The sequence below is a fragment of the Blennius ocellaris genome (genome assembly GCF_963422515.1).
Source record: "Blennius ocellaris genome assembly, chromosome: 9".
Lineage (NCBI taxonomy): Eukaryota > Metazoa > Chordata > Actinopteri > Blenniiformes > Blenniidae > Blennius > Blennius ocellaris.
Window position 1 is genome coordinate 19,829,431 of NC_137658.1, and position 14,829 is coordinate 19,844,259.

General features: G+C 39.2%; 1 protein-coding gene across 2 annotated transcripts; it reads left to right on the top strand.

The window, feature by feature from the left end:
• Nucleotides 1-410: 410 nt before the first annotated feature.
• On the top strand, nt 411-4,505 carry LOC308134415 (uncharacterized protein). Of its 2 annotated transcripts, none has more exons than XM_080502132.1 (3): nt 411-464; nt 2,155-2,244; nt 2,884-4,505. In XM_080502132.1, the coding sequence occupies exons 1-3, from the start codon at nt 417-419 to the stop codon at nt 3,190-3,192; spliced, it is 447 nt and encodes a 148-aa protein (XP_080358258.1). In that variant the 5' UTR covers nt 411-416; the 3' UTR covers nt 3,193-4,505. The 2 variants fall into 2 exon arrangements, with proteins under 2 accessions (XP_080358258.1, XP_080358257.1); XM_080502131.1 differs by lacking the exon at nt 411-464 and adding an exon at nt 1,057-1,176.
• Nucleotides 4,506-14,829: the final 10,324 nt, after the last annotated feature.

Below are 14,829 nucleotides of genomic sequence, written 5' to 3' on the forward strand. Positions count from 1 at the left end.
TGAGGTGACACATTTATATTTTATTTGACTGAAGAATATACATTTATTTTGGCAGCATCCGAAAAAGTGTATTCAATGTAACCTAAAATATTTTCATTAAATGAGCCCCTCTTAGATGCAAACACATTAATCATTCATTTGCTTAAAGAAAACATATGATTTTGTTAATAACCAAATAGTGTTAATCCGTGTAACCAAAACGTTTTTCATTATCAATCAGGCTAAACACATTCACACATAGTTTGCCTAACAAACATTAAATACTTTTCATGAAAACCTAAATAGATTAAATAATTCTAACCTAAACTACGTTCATATGTGAGTCTTTGGACATGCCCCAACACATTTAAAAAAGATTTGGCGAGGAGGGCGGGATTTGAATTTTCACTTCCAGGAGTTCACCAGCCATTTTGACCATGTGCGTCGTTGGACTCGGTTGGCAGTCAAGGCTAGATGTCCAAATGGTAAGTTTTCTTTTTTTATGAACGAATATGCAAATGTATTTAGCATTATGAAAACTCATATACTCGTTGTGCAAGAGTAGCCTAATTGTCTCGCTCGCGGTAAGACGCTTTCTGTTGATAATTTACCTCAGGCTGCATAGAAACTAAACTTTTCAAACAAGCAAGTCAAGCTAATCATTCCAGATTTTGGATGTAAGCAAGACGAGGTCTGTCTTGAAGGTGTATATCAGGGCACACATTTGGACAGACGCTTTAGCTGCTCATTGTTTTAGTGTTCAGCTAAAATCATTAGCCAGCCGTTTGCTCAAACTCAAGTTTTTCGCCTGCGGCTCGCGCAGTAAATTGAGTCAGTCAAAGATATTCGCCGTTCACGTGAATCGTGAAGATCTGTCATCAGAAAAAATAATAATAATAATAAGGGGAGAGGGGGTTTATGGCGTGTGACGCTTAAATGCACTGGCTGAGGCTTGTAAAATGTTCACTGGTGCTGTTGCGCCAAATATGCCATTTCTCCGTGGCTGCAGCCGGAGGAGCCTCCAGCTCCAGGCTGCGTGAGCCCCGCTGCCCCGCGTGCGCTCGCTCACTTCACCTGGGCAGCGCTACAGCCGCCCGCATGAGCCGGCTGACTGTAGCTCGTCTACTCGCTAACCCCGCTCCAAAAGACCCACCACTGAGGGCGATGAACCGCACGAGACATCGCGCTGACGCTGAGGTGAAAGTTATTCCGCTGTATGGGCTTTTACTGCTTTTCACTTCGTAGCTAACGGTAGCGGCTAATGTAGCAGTATACAACAGAGTTACACCGACACAGTGCGCAACTCTGCACAAAACTAATCCAAGTTTTGTGATGACTGTAGTTTTCATATTTGACAATAGCCGCGTGAAACATTAGAGGATCTACAAGCTAAAACATGCAAAGCTAACGGATAGCTACATTTACTGTGAGGCTAAATCCTATGGCTAAATTGACAGGGCAAGTGCCCGTGGTTCTGCGCGCGCTCTGCGCTCGTTACCGCGGTTGCGGTTAGTGAGAAGAGGGCTGACACCCTCAGGTGGACCGTGTGGTCAGCGAGGAGATGGCTGACCTCTCCGGGTGGACCGTGTGGTCATTGGGTGCTCACGGATATGTTTCTGCTGATCAGAGATGTGAACGTTGGCAAGTTTACCAAAACTGAACGTGTCTAGAAAGACTTGCAACTATATGTCAAACCATTTGTAAACTTTTAGTAGCCTACTGTAGCCATAAAAAAAAAAACTGATTTTATGACCATTTTATAACACAATAGTTCTGCACATGCAGAGCAACACCATGCTGCTCCACCCAATGTTTCCACGATACATTGGGAAGCTGTTGGCTGACAGAAGTACGCATTTGTAGGAACAGCAAAAGGCATTCTATATTGTTGTCCACCTCATAATCTTTACTTATTCAAATGAAAAAAGAATTGGCACTCAAAACCTCAGGTTAGCGGAAGTAATCCAAAGTACAGGGTTGTACTTCGGAATTAAAAATGAAACTTTGAAAAGCTTGTACAGTGAGTGAGAAGGCCTAATCACCCCAGTGTTAGGACTTCTAGCCAAAGCTGATTTCTTGACCTCAAAACTGATTTGTGACATCTCCTGAAAAGCATTTTTGTTGATGGTGAAAATTTAATTGAATATATGAATGTACAATCATGTGTATTTGCAGGAGGACATCGATGTGAAGCGCGAGTGCCTACTTAAAAGCCTGATTGTCTACTTGAATGAGGATCCGAAGTCAGTGTTCAAGGATTATGGGGTTAGTGTCTCGCCATACTCACCAGTGTTCCTCTGTGTTCTGTTTCAGCTGTGTTTGTGTCTAATTGGCGCCAAAAGGCATCCATAATTTAGGCTAGCTGACATAAAAAAATACTAGGCTTGGTGTAACAGGTAACTGGATATGCAATCTATCATATATATAAACACTTTATAAACATAAAGTGTTTATATATACTCTATAAACAGTTTATGCAGTCAGTTTTAAACTTAAACTATTACTCTTTTTTTCCCCAATGAAATCATAAACTATAGTTTAAATATTTTATTATTTTTGTCTAAAGACCCATTATAGACTTTATTATAATAGTACTAATAATACATTTTATGTAGAAGCGCCTTTCCCGAACACCCAAGGACACTGTAAAAACATTAAAAACAAGAGCAACAGAATAAAACGGTACAAACGATTGAGAAGGTGAGCGAATAGCTAGGTGGTGTAGGACTGTCTGAACAGGTGAGTTTTGAGTTTGGATTTGAAGAGTGGCAGGGAGTCTATGGTACGGAGGTCAGAGGGGAGAGAGTTCCAGAGCTGGGGAGCATAGCGGCTCCCTAGAGCAGATTTTAGTCAATCAATTATGGTGGTAGAGATGTAAATATGTAAATTTTTGTTTTATTTCAGATTGATGAGGTGGAGGACGCTGAAAACGATGTGGAGACCACCATGATGGGCATCTTTGTCTTCAGGAGGGCCCAACATGGGTTTGCTGATGATGTCTGGATCATTGTTGAAGGTGTCAAGGTCATCAGTCGGGCTGGAAGTGTCATCATGGCATTCATCATCTTGTTTGGACTGATCTATGCCCTTGATCTAAGCTACCCAGGCAATCTCAAACACACGTTTGAGTTTGTTCAGAAAGTTATCATGCACATGGATGGACATAGGCTGAACAGCAAAATTCAGCAACTCAAAATGAAGATGTTCCAGTAATGGAGGTCCACTCTTTGTGTTTTGTGAACACTTTGTTTAGAAGTTCTTTGAAAATCTGATTACTTGGACAGATTGATTTAGAGTTGATGTGAAATACTTTCAAAATCTCAAATGCACAAACCTATGTTATTATGATTTGTTATAAAATATTTTGTTAATTGTGCTCATTTTATACTTGTTCAAGAGCAGTGAAAATTTAAGGGAGAGTGTACAATTTGTGGAAATTTTAATATAATGACTGTATGGTTTTACAGTGATTATAGAGCTCAACATTCCTATCCACTTCTGATCACATGCTGGGGTCCCGAAAGAAAACATCTGATTCTTATTTCGCACTAATTTTTAGAAAATTCTAATGTTTAAGAGTCTAAAAGCACAGCGCCGGCTAATCCGCTCTGTGCTAGTATTTTTGAAAGAACATAAAAAAAGAAAAGAATGGGACTTTTTTTTTTCTGGATCCCAACATGTGACTAGAGGTCTGCAGGCTTGTTGCACGGTTTGGCTATGCTAGTTCCTCTGTCCTGAAATTGTGAGTGCCAGTACTTACGGTCTGTATTCTTTTCCTGGAGTAATAATCATATTTTCTAAAGATTACGTGGTGGGCAGTGAGTTCCCGGCAGATCATTTACTGTGTGTTCAAATCTTGATGCAACAAGTTCAGAGGAAACACCTGTGATCATAAAGGATTGATAGTTTGTCTTGAAGCTAAAGGCTAAGATGCTATATACTATTTCAAATTGTATAATGCATGAAATTAATGTTAGCCTTTAGCTTCAAGACAAACTCACTGATCCTTATAAACATAAACGTCTCCTCTACGGAAATATTTACACTGTACAGCAACTCGTTAACCTGCAGGAAGTGATCATCTACCAGGAACTCACTGTCCACCACAGAATCTATAGGAAATATGATGATTCGAACGAGTCGTACTAGCGCCCACAACTTCAGCTCAGAGCAACTAGCGTAGCCACATTGTGCAACAAGCCAAATTGTTAATAGGGTTTGGACATGAGCAACGTTGTTAATTATCAGTCAAATGTATGTAACAACTCTGAGGTTGAGATTGTGACTTGGGCATTGATACTAGTTCTGAGCTATCCTGATAAAAATGCCGTCATGGGGATTCTCGCTCCATTTAACGCTGACTGTTTTATTATCAGCTTTTTCAGAATACAGTTTTAAAGTAAAGTTTTAACTTGTACAAAGAAATAAATCTTTTACAACAAATATTGTAGTCTGGATCAAATTTGTATGCTTTATTTAGAATGAAAACCTTTGAGTTGAACAACCACAAATTATAATAATACATTTAGAATATAACAATAGCTTTCGATATAATTATTAAAAATGGCTTGACCAAACTCATTTATATTTCTTTACATAAAAACCTTTTAGTTGAGCTATTAATTGCTAAAAATTGATTGCCCAAACCAATTTCATTTTTTTTACGTGAAAGCCTTTCCTTTTAGTCAACCAAATGAAGAAATATACTTCTGGACAAACTAAACAATATTAACATATACAGAAAAACTTGGTTTGAGTTGAGTTGAAATATATTTTTTGGATGGAACTTCTGCCCACAATTAAATTGAGTTAGTCCAATGAATCATTTTTTTGAGTGCAGGAGCATTTCAGAAAAGTGGATTTTTGCTCAGTCTACATAGAGACAGACTCAAACCCTTATTGAAATGTTGTGTTTTCAGTGGCTCCGAGCTCCATTGTCTTGTAAATGAACATCCAAAATACTATGAAAGCTTTCTGTTTTTAGTTGAAAACCTTCTCACATAAAAGAAAGAGTGGTTTCACGGGTCAACTTTGACACCATGAACCTTTTTGGAACTAAGCTGTACTACAAGGTTTCTATCTGATGCAAAATTGTGCTTGTAGCACAGTTTATCCTTAATACCAAAGCTTTATTGCCAATCTCATCTCATTTGGTCGATATTGACATGAATGCATTACACAGTTGCTCCAAAATGTTGTCCTCCACTTCACCTCGTAAACTGGTAACTATGGAAGCCTGACGAGTCCAATGAACTAAAAACTGTCAAAAAAGATATTTAAGCTCTAACTACATTGCGTCATACACACCAACTGCAGAACTAATATAATCAGCATCAGCTGATGATGAGACTAAAATAAGATTTAATGTTTTGAGCTTAGATTCAAAGAGCAATGTTAGAATAGCGGCGTGTATATGCTGCTGTTTTCCTGCAGCACGAATTAAGAGCACAGACCTCCACTGATTTGGCACGTGGTATTAATAATTTAACCAAGTATGAAAACCCTGCTGTGCCCTCAAAATACTCCACTCACTGAATACACAGGCTGTGCTGGATTAGTGCACACGCTTCGTTCAAATGATTGCAGTTCCCTTAAAAGACTTTATTGGAACAAACTGATGTTTCCTTTTCAGATTCAGATAAATTGTCATCCATGTGAGCTCACCATCATTAATCATGGGTCAGTTTTTAAATAGATGCAATTATGTATTATGCTGTATGTATGGCAACAATGAAAACTAAAATTATTGCTATTCCTATCTTAAACAACTATATTGAGCACTCGTTCTTGTTCCGTCTTCACTTCACTTCTACACATACTGCCTCATCAGCAGGCCACGGGAGATGTGCACAACAGCATGAATTTGCATACTTGATTAAATTATCTCCACTAAAGAGCCCATAGTTTCCTAAAATGTAGCAGTGATGATCAAATAAATCATGGCATTGTGCAGATCTTACAGCCATCTGAATTATCGTGTATTTGGAATAACAAGATTAGTCGCAGCTCTGAGCTCGCAGAAGCAGCAACAAAGTTCCACTAATGTGAAAGATGTATGATGTGGTATTAGCATATTGAGATGCTACAAATTAATATAGAAAATAAGTGCCAGAGGGTGCATGTTTTATCACTCTCTGTCAGGCGGATTTTTTTTTTCTTTTGCTTATGCTATAGGACTCATCAGCATGTTGCAATTTGCTTGAGTATTTTTGGACCAGCTTGGATCTCCACACATGCAGCTCAGATCAGGAAATGCAAAGTGATTGTTGATACAAACATGCTTTTGTGTTATTGTTTTTTTTATCTTTTTTTTTCAGGATCAGAGGGAAGGTGGTCAGCAACAGCAGGTGCCAGGAACAACAATAAGAACAATAAATAAATAAATAAACATAGTGCTGTCAAACAATTAAATTTTTTAACAAATTATTCACAGGATTACTGTCATTTGAATTTGATTCATCACAATTAAATACCATTCATTTTTAATTTGTGTTAATCTCATTAAATTTTTTTCATTTGCTAACAGACTTAAAAGAGAGAAGGAAATGTATCTGCACTCAACATGTTTATTAAACACCTTTAACAGTTCATGTTAACAAAAAAAGTCACTTTTTCAAAACAAACATTTTTAATATAGTAATATTAGTCTTTCTTCGGCAGCTACTAAGACAAACTCACTTGTTGACATTTTACGAGAGGAGACACATTGTCTTGGGGACTGTCTGCTCCTGGGGTTAGAACTTGACAAACATGGCTGCTCAGTCACACACTCTGTCTTTTATTACTAAATGTGTTCAGCAAAACGTATTCCTGAAAACATTATTGGCAAGAAATGAATGCTGTCTTCGTTTTGGTTCCAGTACAGCAAGTTGACGAAAGTTTTGCGACGTGTCGACTGCCGTTCTGCTTCTATGGCGCATTTCAGATACAAAATGAATGGGATATGAAAAAATATAGATATTTTTAATGAGATTCATCAGGATGATCGATTATACTGCGTTAATGCATTGATTTTGATAGACCTAAATGAAAAAGAAAAAAAAAACTTTTCTTAAAATGCTGCTACTGCAATATATCATAGTAAACAGTAATACTGCAGATGGACAAAAACAACAATGTTTCACTCAAGTGTCATGACTCACAGTCCAGGCGACAGTCAACTTATAACAATCCAATGCGGTCGCCTGTTCATATGACTGCTTGCGTATTCTCCATCGTTCATGTTTATTGCACATTATTGTTTGTGCAAAATGGCATGTTTTCACTTGAAAGGTTGTTGTGCAAAGGGGTCCTTATTTTTAAAGGCTCTTGTTTTCCATGGGTTGTGACAAGCAACATTTGAATCCACCGTGACATTTTGGTGAAACAGGAGCCAGTGTAGAGTATTAACACCTCTATCGGAAAGGTGATGGTGAATCGGGAGACTGCTTGTAAAGAGCACAATGCATGGAAGTAAGGAACAGTGGAAAGCCCATTTCACCAAGGCTCTACATTCCCTGTGTACAACAATACCCACTCAGTCTGTCTCCATTCCTTTTGCACATAGGTTTAAGTCGGTCCCTATAATCTGTATAAAGCAGGTGTGATTCAGTGTTTGGTCATGTTTTCAAGCCCCCACCCCCTCCACCCCCTGCTGTTCACACTACCTGGCTGATTCAGATGTGATAAACAGGAAGCTAACAATTATCCCAGTCGTCACCGTGTTTACTTCTGCACTCTTGAAGTGATCTATTTATCAATTTGAACAGGTAGTGATGTGCCCCACTTATGTGACATTAACTCATCTTCAGTTTGAAAAAGTTCCACTTCATAAATCAGAAGTGTATTTCATGTCCTTAATTTAAAAAATAACTAAATTACATTGCTTCTATGATATGACTGCTTTCTTCCAAATTTGTAACCAGAACTGAGTCACTTCCCCACAGGTTTTTTTTTTTTTTATTATTATTATTAATATGTGTGCTCAGCAACAGAATAGATAAGCGTTTTTTATTATTTATATATTTCTTTTTACTTTATTCAAAGCCAACTCTGTGTCTGTTTATCGTGCCAAATACAAGACCTTTAATCTTGCCATTCGATTCACATCTTGCAACACCAAGTGTGAACTTTATCAAAGAAAAGCTGCAAACCTTTCGTCCACATCATCACTTTAAAGTCCCAGGTTGCTGACACTCACCAAAAAGCTTCCCGAATGTTAAATTCACGGCCAGGGCCGCAAACTCTGCTGTTCTACATATGAAAAACTTTTCAACGTCTTTGTTTTTGGTGACGATTCTCACTGCAACCTTACATCAATATTGCCACACTCATTCTACCCCCCCCCCCCCTCCTCCTCAACTCCCCGCAAGCGTGGCCGGGCCAGATAGGACTTAATTTGTCCTGCCTCGAGATGAAAACATATGCTGCGCCTCCTCTTTGTAAACACCCTGTGCAATAGAGTAGAAAGAGAAGAGCTTTGTTTTGAGACAGACCGTCGAGATGCTCGTCGAATACCAAAAGCAATCAGAGAGCCGCGATACAAGAGCTGCATGTAAAAGGTTACTGTACGCTGCAGCACACATCACCGACACTAAGGGAGAGGAAGTGAGCACGAGCGAAGACTGGGGATTATCAAATTTGCATTGAGCTGTGCAGTTATTATTCCAGAGACAGAAGAGGGAAAGATCTTTTGATGGGGTTATGCATTGTTTATCACAAGGTTGTGTCAAAATAGGGAGCCAAAAAGGCAGACAGAGGAAAACTATTATAGAAAGTCACTCATTGGAAACATAAAGGTGGGGAAAAGCTTTAACAGCTCAGGAAGTAACAAAATGGTAGAGTACTGGAGAAAAATATTGCTTTTCAACAAGTGCTGCCATGGAACGAAAGGTAGTCGTCAAGAGAGATGCCAAAGTTGGAGCACAAAGGCAAGAAAATGCCTTGAAAGTGAGGGATAGTGAATGATTTCAGTAGCAGTGTCACATATTTTCTGTTGGTCTAGTCTGAGAGTTTGAAAACAATTTTAAAGTCAGTCATAGTTATCCGTACATCCGAAAGTTTTGAAAAAGTACTTGTTGAAAGTTGTCATTGCTGCTGTAATTGGGAGGTCACCAGCCCTGTGAGAGGCCACTACTCACAGGGTTACAGGGTTGGATACCCAATCGTCTAAGATTTTGTGATCTCAACTTTGGCTGACAAGCGTTCAGATGGCCTTATCCATCACCACACCAATCAAACCAGACGGTAACAGCTGTGTTTGACTTAACTTTCTATGGCGTCGCATTGTCCTCTGGAAACAAACCACATTTATGGCCCTGATATTGTCCCTTTAAATTATTTACATGTTTTATGTTTTCAAAATATCCCCTGATATGTTCCTGTCCAATTAAATTGGGGTTTGATTTTGGGCTGGAACAACTAATGGATTAAAATGTATTATTTGGATAGTTGGTTAATAACACTTTTCAACCAATCTGCTTTTAATACCTGTACTGTAATCTACCAGCCCAACAGGAGAAGTGTCAAACAGCCAATGGCTGGCCTGATGTGTGCCAGGATGCCATGGACCACTGGATGGTGATGCCTGACAACAAAGGGCAATGCAAAGTGTGTGACATGTGCACTCCATCTTTGTTTCACATCCTAAAGTAACTGTTTGTTGAGCGTTCATACAAAATAGCAGTTTACCAATGAATTCTTGTGTTTTGGGTATGATGTTGAATGAGACATTTTGTCCATGAGGCTTCATCCACCTCCATATTACTGGAAAATACTCAGTGTCCTTTCATACACATTAAGTACTTGCCCATTGTTCCCCAAATTGTCTAATCTGATTGGCAAACCAATAGCTCACAATACATAGTGATGCTGACAAGTGCGAATATAGCTTTCACCTGATCCCAGCAAAAAAAAAAAAAAAAAACAACAACAACAACATATCACCAAAAATGCCCTTCCTAAAAGTCAATCTTGGTCTAGAGCTTAGAAAGGTGTGCTTGGGATCAGGAAGTTCATAAGTTAGTGCCCCATAGCGTACAGGCAATTTTCCCAAGGGGGTAACTAGTTTAGTAGTTACCCCCTTAGTTTAGTAGTAACTAGCAACAAAGTGTAATTAGTTAGTTGAGTTTAATCAGGATCTCTCATTTTCACTGTGAGATTCAAATGCAAGTGCAGACAGTCAAAAAGTGATGAGCAATGAAGATAATCCACAACAGAGCTATGAAGAGGAGTTTAAAAAAAATGGAAAAAGATATCAAATTTCCAGCGATATGGGAAAAAGAAATGCCAAAGAATATCTGACAGCAAGGACAACAGCCAGACTAACCAGCCAGAAAATAAGGATGATTTTTTAATTATGGGTTGTTTATGAGTTTCTGGGACGTGGGGAAGCTTTTGACACCCAAATATGGATGATATGCCTGGAAACATTTAAAGCGGAAACTTCACACAAGGAAAGCTGGGAGTTTCAGAAACACTGGATAGACTCTGTTAATGATACATCTTTCAATAAACCTGCTGCATTGCAGCAATGTAAAAAAAGATCTACATCATTAACTTAGGGTACAGAGTTTGACAGCTATAAATATAGTGAAGTACTTCTAAATACATACAAATGAACTGTGGAAATCCTCAATTACCTTTTTATCATTGACGAGAAATGTCCTCCATAGTATGTGGCAGTGGACTTGATTGCTGCTTTGGTTACTGTATCAGTGAATTTGTGTCTTTTACTTGTAACTTTCCATCCTTTCCCCTCCTTTTAATCAGTAATTCCAACCGGGTCAGCAGAGAATCTCAACTTTTGACTCTGGTTCTGCAGGTTTCTTCCTGTTAATAGCGAGTATTTGCTTTTGCAGTCTCCTCTACATATCGAATGGTTGGTTTTTCTCTGTGAAAGGGCCTTGAAATGCCTTTGTTGTATGTGGTGCTGCCAAAATACAATAACATTGAATTGAATGTTCCCTAGATGGGTGTGGCATTTTATTAACACAAGACTTTGTGAGTTCCTGGCTGCATGTATGTACTGAAACAATGAAAACCGTCTGACGTTGCTGAAAAAAGCAGGGAGTGAAGGAAGGCCATGAAAACAAAGCTAGACAATCAAACACAAGGGTTGTTGAAGTCAAGTCAAGTAACTTATCTGGTGAACTTCTTAATAGAGGAAATACCGACAGGCATTGTGAATAGGCTACTGGCATGTCTCAGTGGAAGATGAGAATAAATAAAAAAAAAAACCCAGAAAGTTTTATTTACCAATGAGTCCAGAGGAGAGTACAAAAGAATACTGCCTCTCGCGAACTCACCTTCACATTCACCCGACCTCAACCTCATTGAACATTTATGGGAGCACTTAAAATCTTGGAAAGATAAAGTTTGCAGCCATCCATAGACACTGAACTACATCTCCAGATGGCTCAATAGTATACGGGCACATTTTCTTGGCCGGGAGGCTTGTAGAGGTCAGCTCATTCTAATCTGCTCTTTGAATGTAATAACAATATTTTACCTACAAACTGCAACAGTGAGCCAGTTTTTGTCTGAGAGAAGCAATGTGTACATAAACCTTTTGGACTTTCTTGCAAGATTTAATTTGTAAGCAGAGACCTTATGACAGGGGTATCAAACTCACCACTGAGGGCCACATCAACATCATGGTTACCCTCAAAGGGCCAAATGTAACAATAAGACAGCATAAACGTAACTAAATGTAACCAAACATAATGTAAAATATATGTAACTACTCAATTTTAAATAACTCTAACTTTATTAATTATTCATATTACAAATTTTACACATGCATTTGTCATATTTTTTTCCTCCTTAAAAATAACAGTTAAAGGATTGCCTTCATTGGATGCCCACTGGAATTGACATTTTTTCAAATTGTGCGCTGTTGACAAACTAATCCTCTCCAGGAGGTCGGACACAAGAGAGGAATGAGGAAGTGATGTGCAAGGAGGAGCAGGTTCTCTCAGTCCGCAGGGAATGCTGTGTTTTCATATTGTGTCTGTGCTTTTTTTTCTGAGGGGATTTTCAACAGATTGATCCAAAACATAGCCATACAGTAGTAAACATCTCGCACGATTGTGTAGGTCTATATGCAGACATACTCTAATAGAACGCTTAGACATGGCTCTCCATACAGTGGGGTCTCTACTAGCATATGTCTACGCTGTCGGCTCGTTGGAGCAGACGTTCACTGCACCGGACACCGGATTGATGGCAGAGTTGATTTATTATTAGTCTCTCATTAGTCCTCCAAATAGACATTTCTTCACCAAATGGGCCGTCTCCAGCAGCCACACAGCGCGGCGCTCAGTAGGAGGCGATGGAGGCCGGGGGTGCGGCTCATGAAGTCACGGTGCACGCAACATGAAAACGTCACACTTTGCACTGGGATTTTCACAGATTTGCACTTGGGACCTTTTTTTTTTTTTTTTTTTTTAACTGGGACCTTCTGATTATAAGGCGCGAGGGTGTGGACTCTGTGGATTCAGGACGTGGTGAGTGGATCATGTTTTATTTTGTCGTTTATCGTCTCGCACTTTAGACCGCTTCTTCCTCTCCATGCTTCCTCGTGGTTGAAGGAGGTCCGCGTTGCAGTGTGCAGTGTGGCCAACCCCTCAGTAAGGAAAGTAGCTATTGGCCGTCCTCAAAGTCGCTAAATGACGTCATCACCTGACGCGGAATTGTAAGGGACGCTGTCTGAAAGAGGAATAATGTCATGGAAGAGACAAAGTAAATAAAAAAAAAAAAAATGCCCGTAATATGTTTAGAACTGCAAATGAGCTTTCTGCTGCTGATTCCAGTGTTTTTGTTTTCTATTTTTGTCAGTGAACTTGGTCACTGGTTTGAATGTGGCCCATGGACCTTAAGTTGAGAATTTGTACTTGTCATTCTGGTAAATATTTTTTTTTTAACCGATTCATCAATTCATCGAAGAAATAACCACACATCGACATGTCAATGCGCTCACACTCTGGCTTCGACTACGGTGTGGGATGAGGATTGGAAAGGTAGAGCAGCACTTTTTTTTTATACCCACAAATTGCACTTTATTTCACATTGATGTACAGCTAATGGGCCGCTGCAGGCCAGACCGGTGGCCTGCAGCCACCGGTATTGAGGACCCCTGTCATAGGATTGTTTTTTAAGAGCTGTTTGATTTTTCAAGGACCTCTTGCAATTACAGCTCGGACCACTAGGGTTCCGTGGACCCCCGGTTGAGAATCCCTGTTCGGGACAGCACTTCCTCCTATTTCCTATACATGTTTACCAATATGTCGCTGCAGATGAAAAGATGAAGTTCAAGTGATGGACTAATTTGGCTCTACACTTGGTTTGGACATGGACATTTTATTTGGGAGATCTGTTCTAGTTATAATATTTAGTTGGTTGTCTGAACAATGCACTGTAGATGTACACGTATCACTCTTAATGAAATCTTGTTTCATATCTTTGCAAATGTCGTGTTCCCTGTTAATTTCTTAATTTCCTGGGCTGGAAATGGTAGACTGAAGCTCCAAATAGATGATAAGATTTGTACTTTGTAAGAGTTTGTAAAAACATGCTGAATGCAATAGCTGTCAAAAGTATATATTTTTTTTTGTACATCTCAGGGTATATTGCTGTAGGAGTTTTTATTTTAATTGTCTTTATTTTGAGTTTGTATTCACTTTCCGTGCTAATCGTTTGTTTTTAAGTTTAAATTTAAAGTTCTTATGACACTATTTTACCATCCGGCCCACGAGAGGTGAAATTGGGCTGCATGTAACTCCTGAACTAAAATGCCTTTGACACCCCTGATTTAGATCATTTATGTTGTCTGGGATTAAAGCTGTACAATGCTATGCATCCTCATACACACAAAACAACTGGTTTCGTTAAGGAGTTCTCACACTGAATAGTAATGAGGAGTCCAAATACCAGTCGAAACTTCTCCCACTTGCACATATCTACATCAGTGTTTGCCACTTAATTAGGATTCCAACAAATTTACAAGCACTAACTTTCAAACCTCTGCTTTAATCACAAGAGGAAAAACAAGACCTTCTACACACTGGCATATTTCAACATTAAAACAATTGTGATTTTCATCTGACGAGATACATTTGAGTGCAGACTTTGTTTGAAAGTGTGATAAGAGTTACCCATGCATTTAAAAACCCAGGTCTGCAGCACTGAGGGAGACTTTGAGCTTTTCCACCTGCCCTTGGCGGTCTGCCCTTAAAGCTCCGAGGGGGTGATTACAGAGAAAACACATCAGACCATATCAGAGAGAACGACTTCTCCTGAAACCAGCAGGAGGAGGTGCTGTAACAGAACTGATACGATACTGCAAGAGCAGCCGTGACAGTAAGTATATTTCTCTTTCTTGATGCCTTCAGGCTTGATTTTCGAGAGTTAGTGCAACATGGATATTGTCCTCAAGAGAACTTTCAGATCAAGTTTGATAATCGTGATTAGACATTGGAAGGAGGATTTGAGGGTTTGTTTTGTGGATTAGATTATTGAAGACATGCTGGTCTCCAGCTGTGTGTCTGGTCAGCATGGTCACACATTTCTGATAGACTGATTCTGTTCTTGTGTCAGTCAGGACGGTTGTGTTGGTCAGTTTGGAAAAAAAAGGCAGATCTCACACGTGTGAAGGGTTGAAGTGTGGACTCTTGGGAGGTTTGAAATTTAGGGTGAGCTGGAAGCATCAGTGGCAACAGCCACATTGTCGGCAGAGACGATTTGGCAAATTTATGGCTACAAATATGACACAGTTTAATCAAGAAAACAACCATATTCTCCAAAAATATAAGATTTATTTTCTTGCAACTAATATTAAAATAAAATGAAAAGTAACACACGCAACAGTTTTCT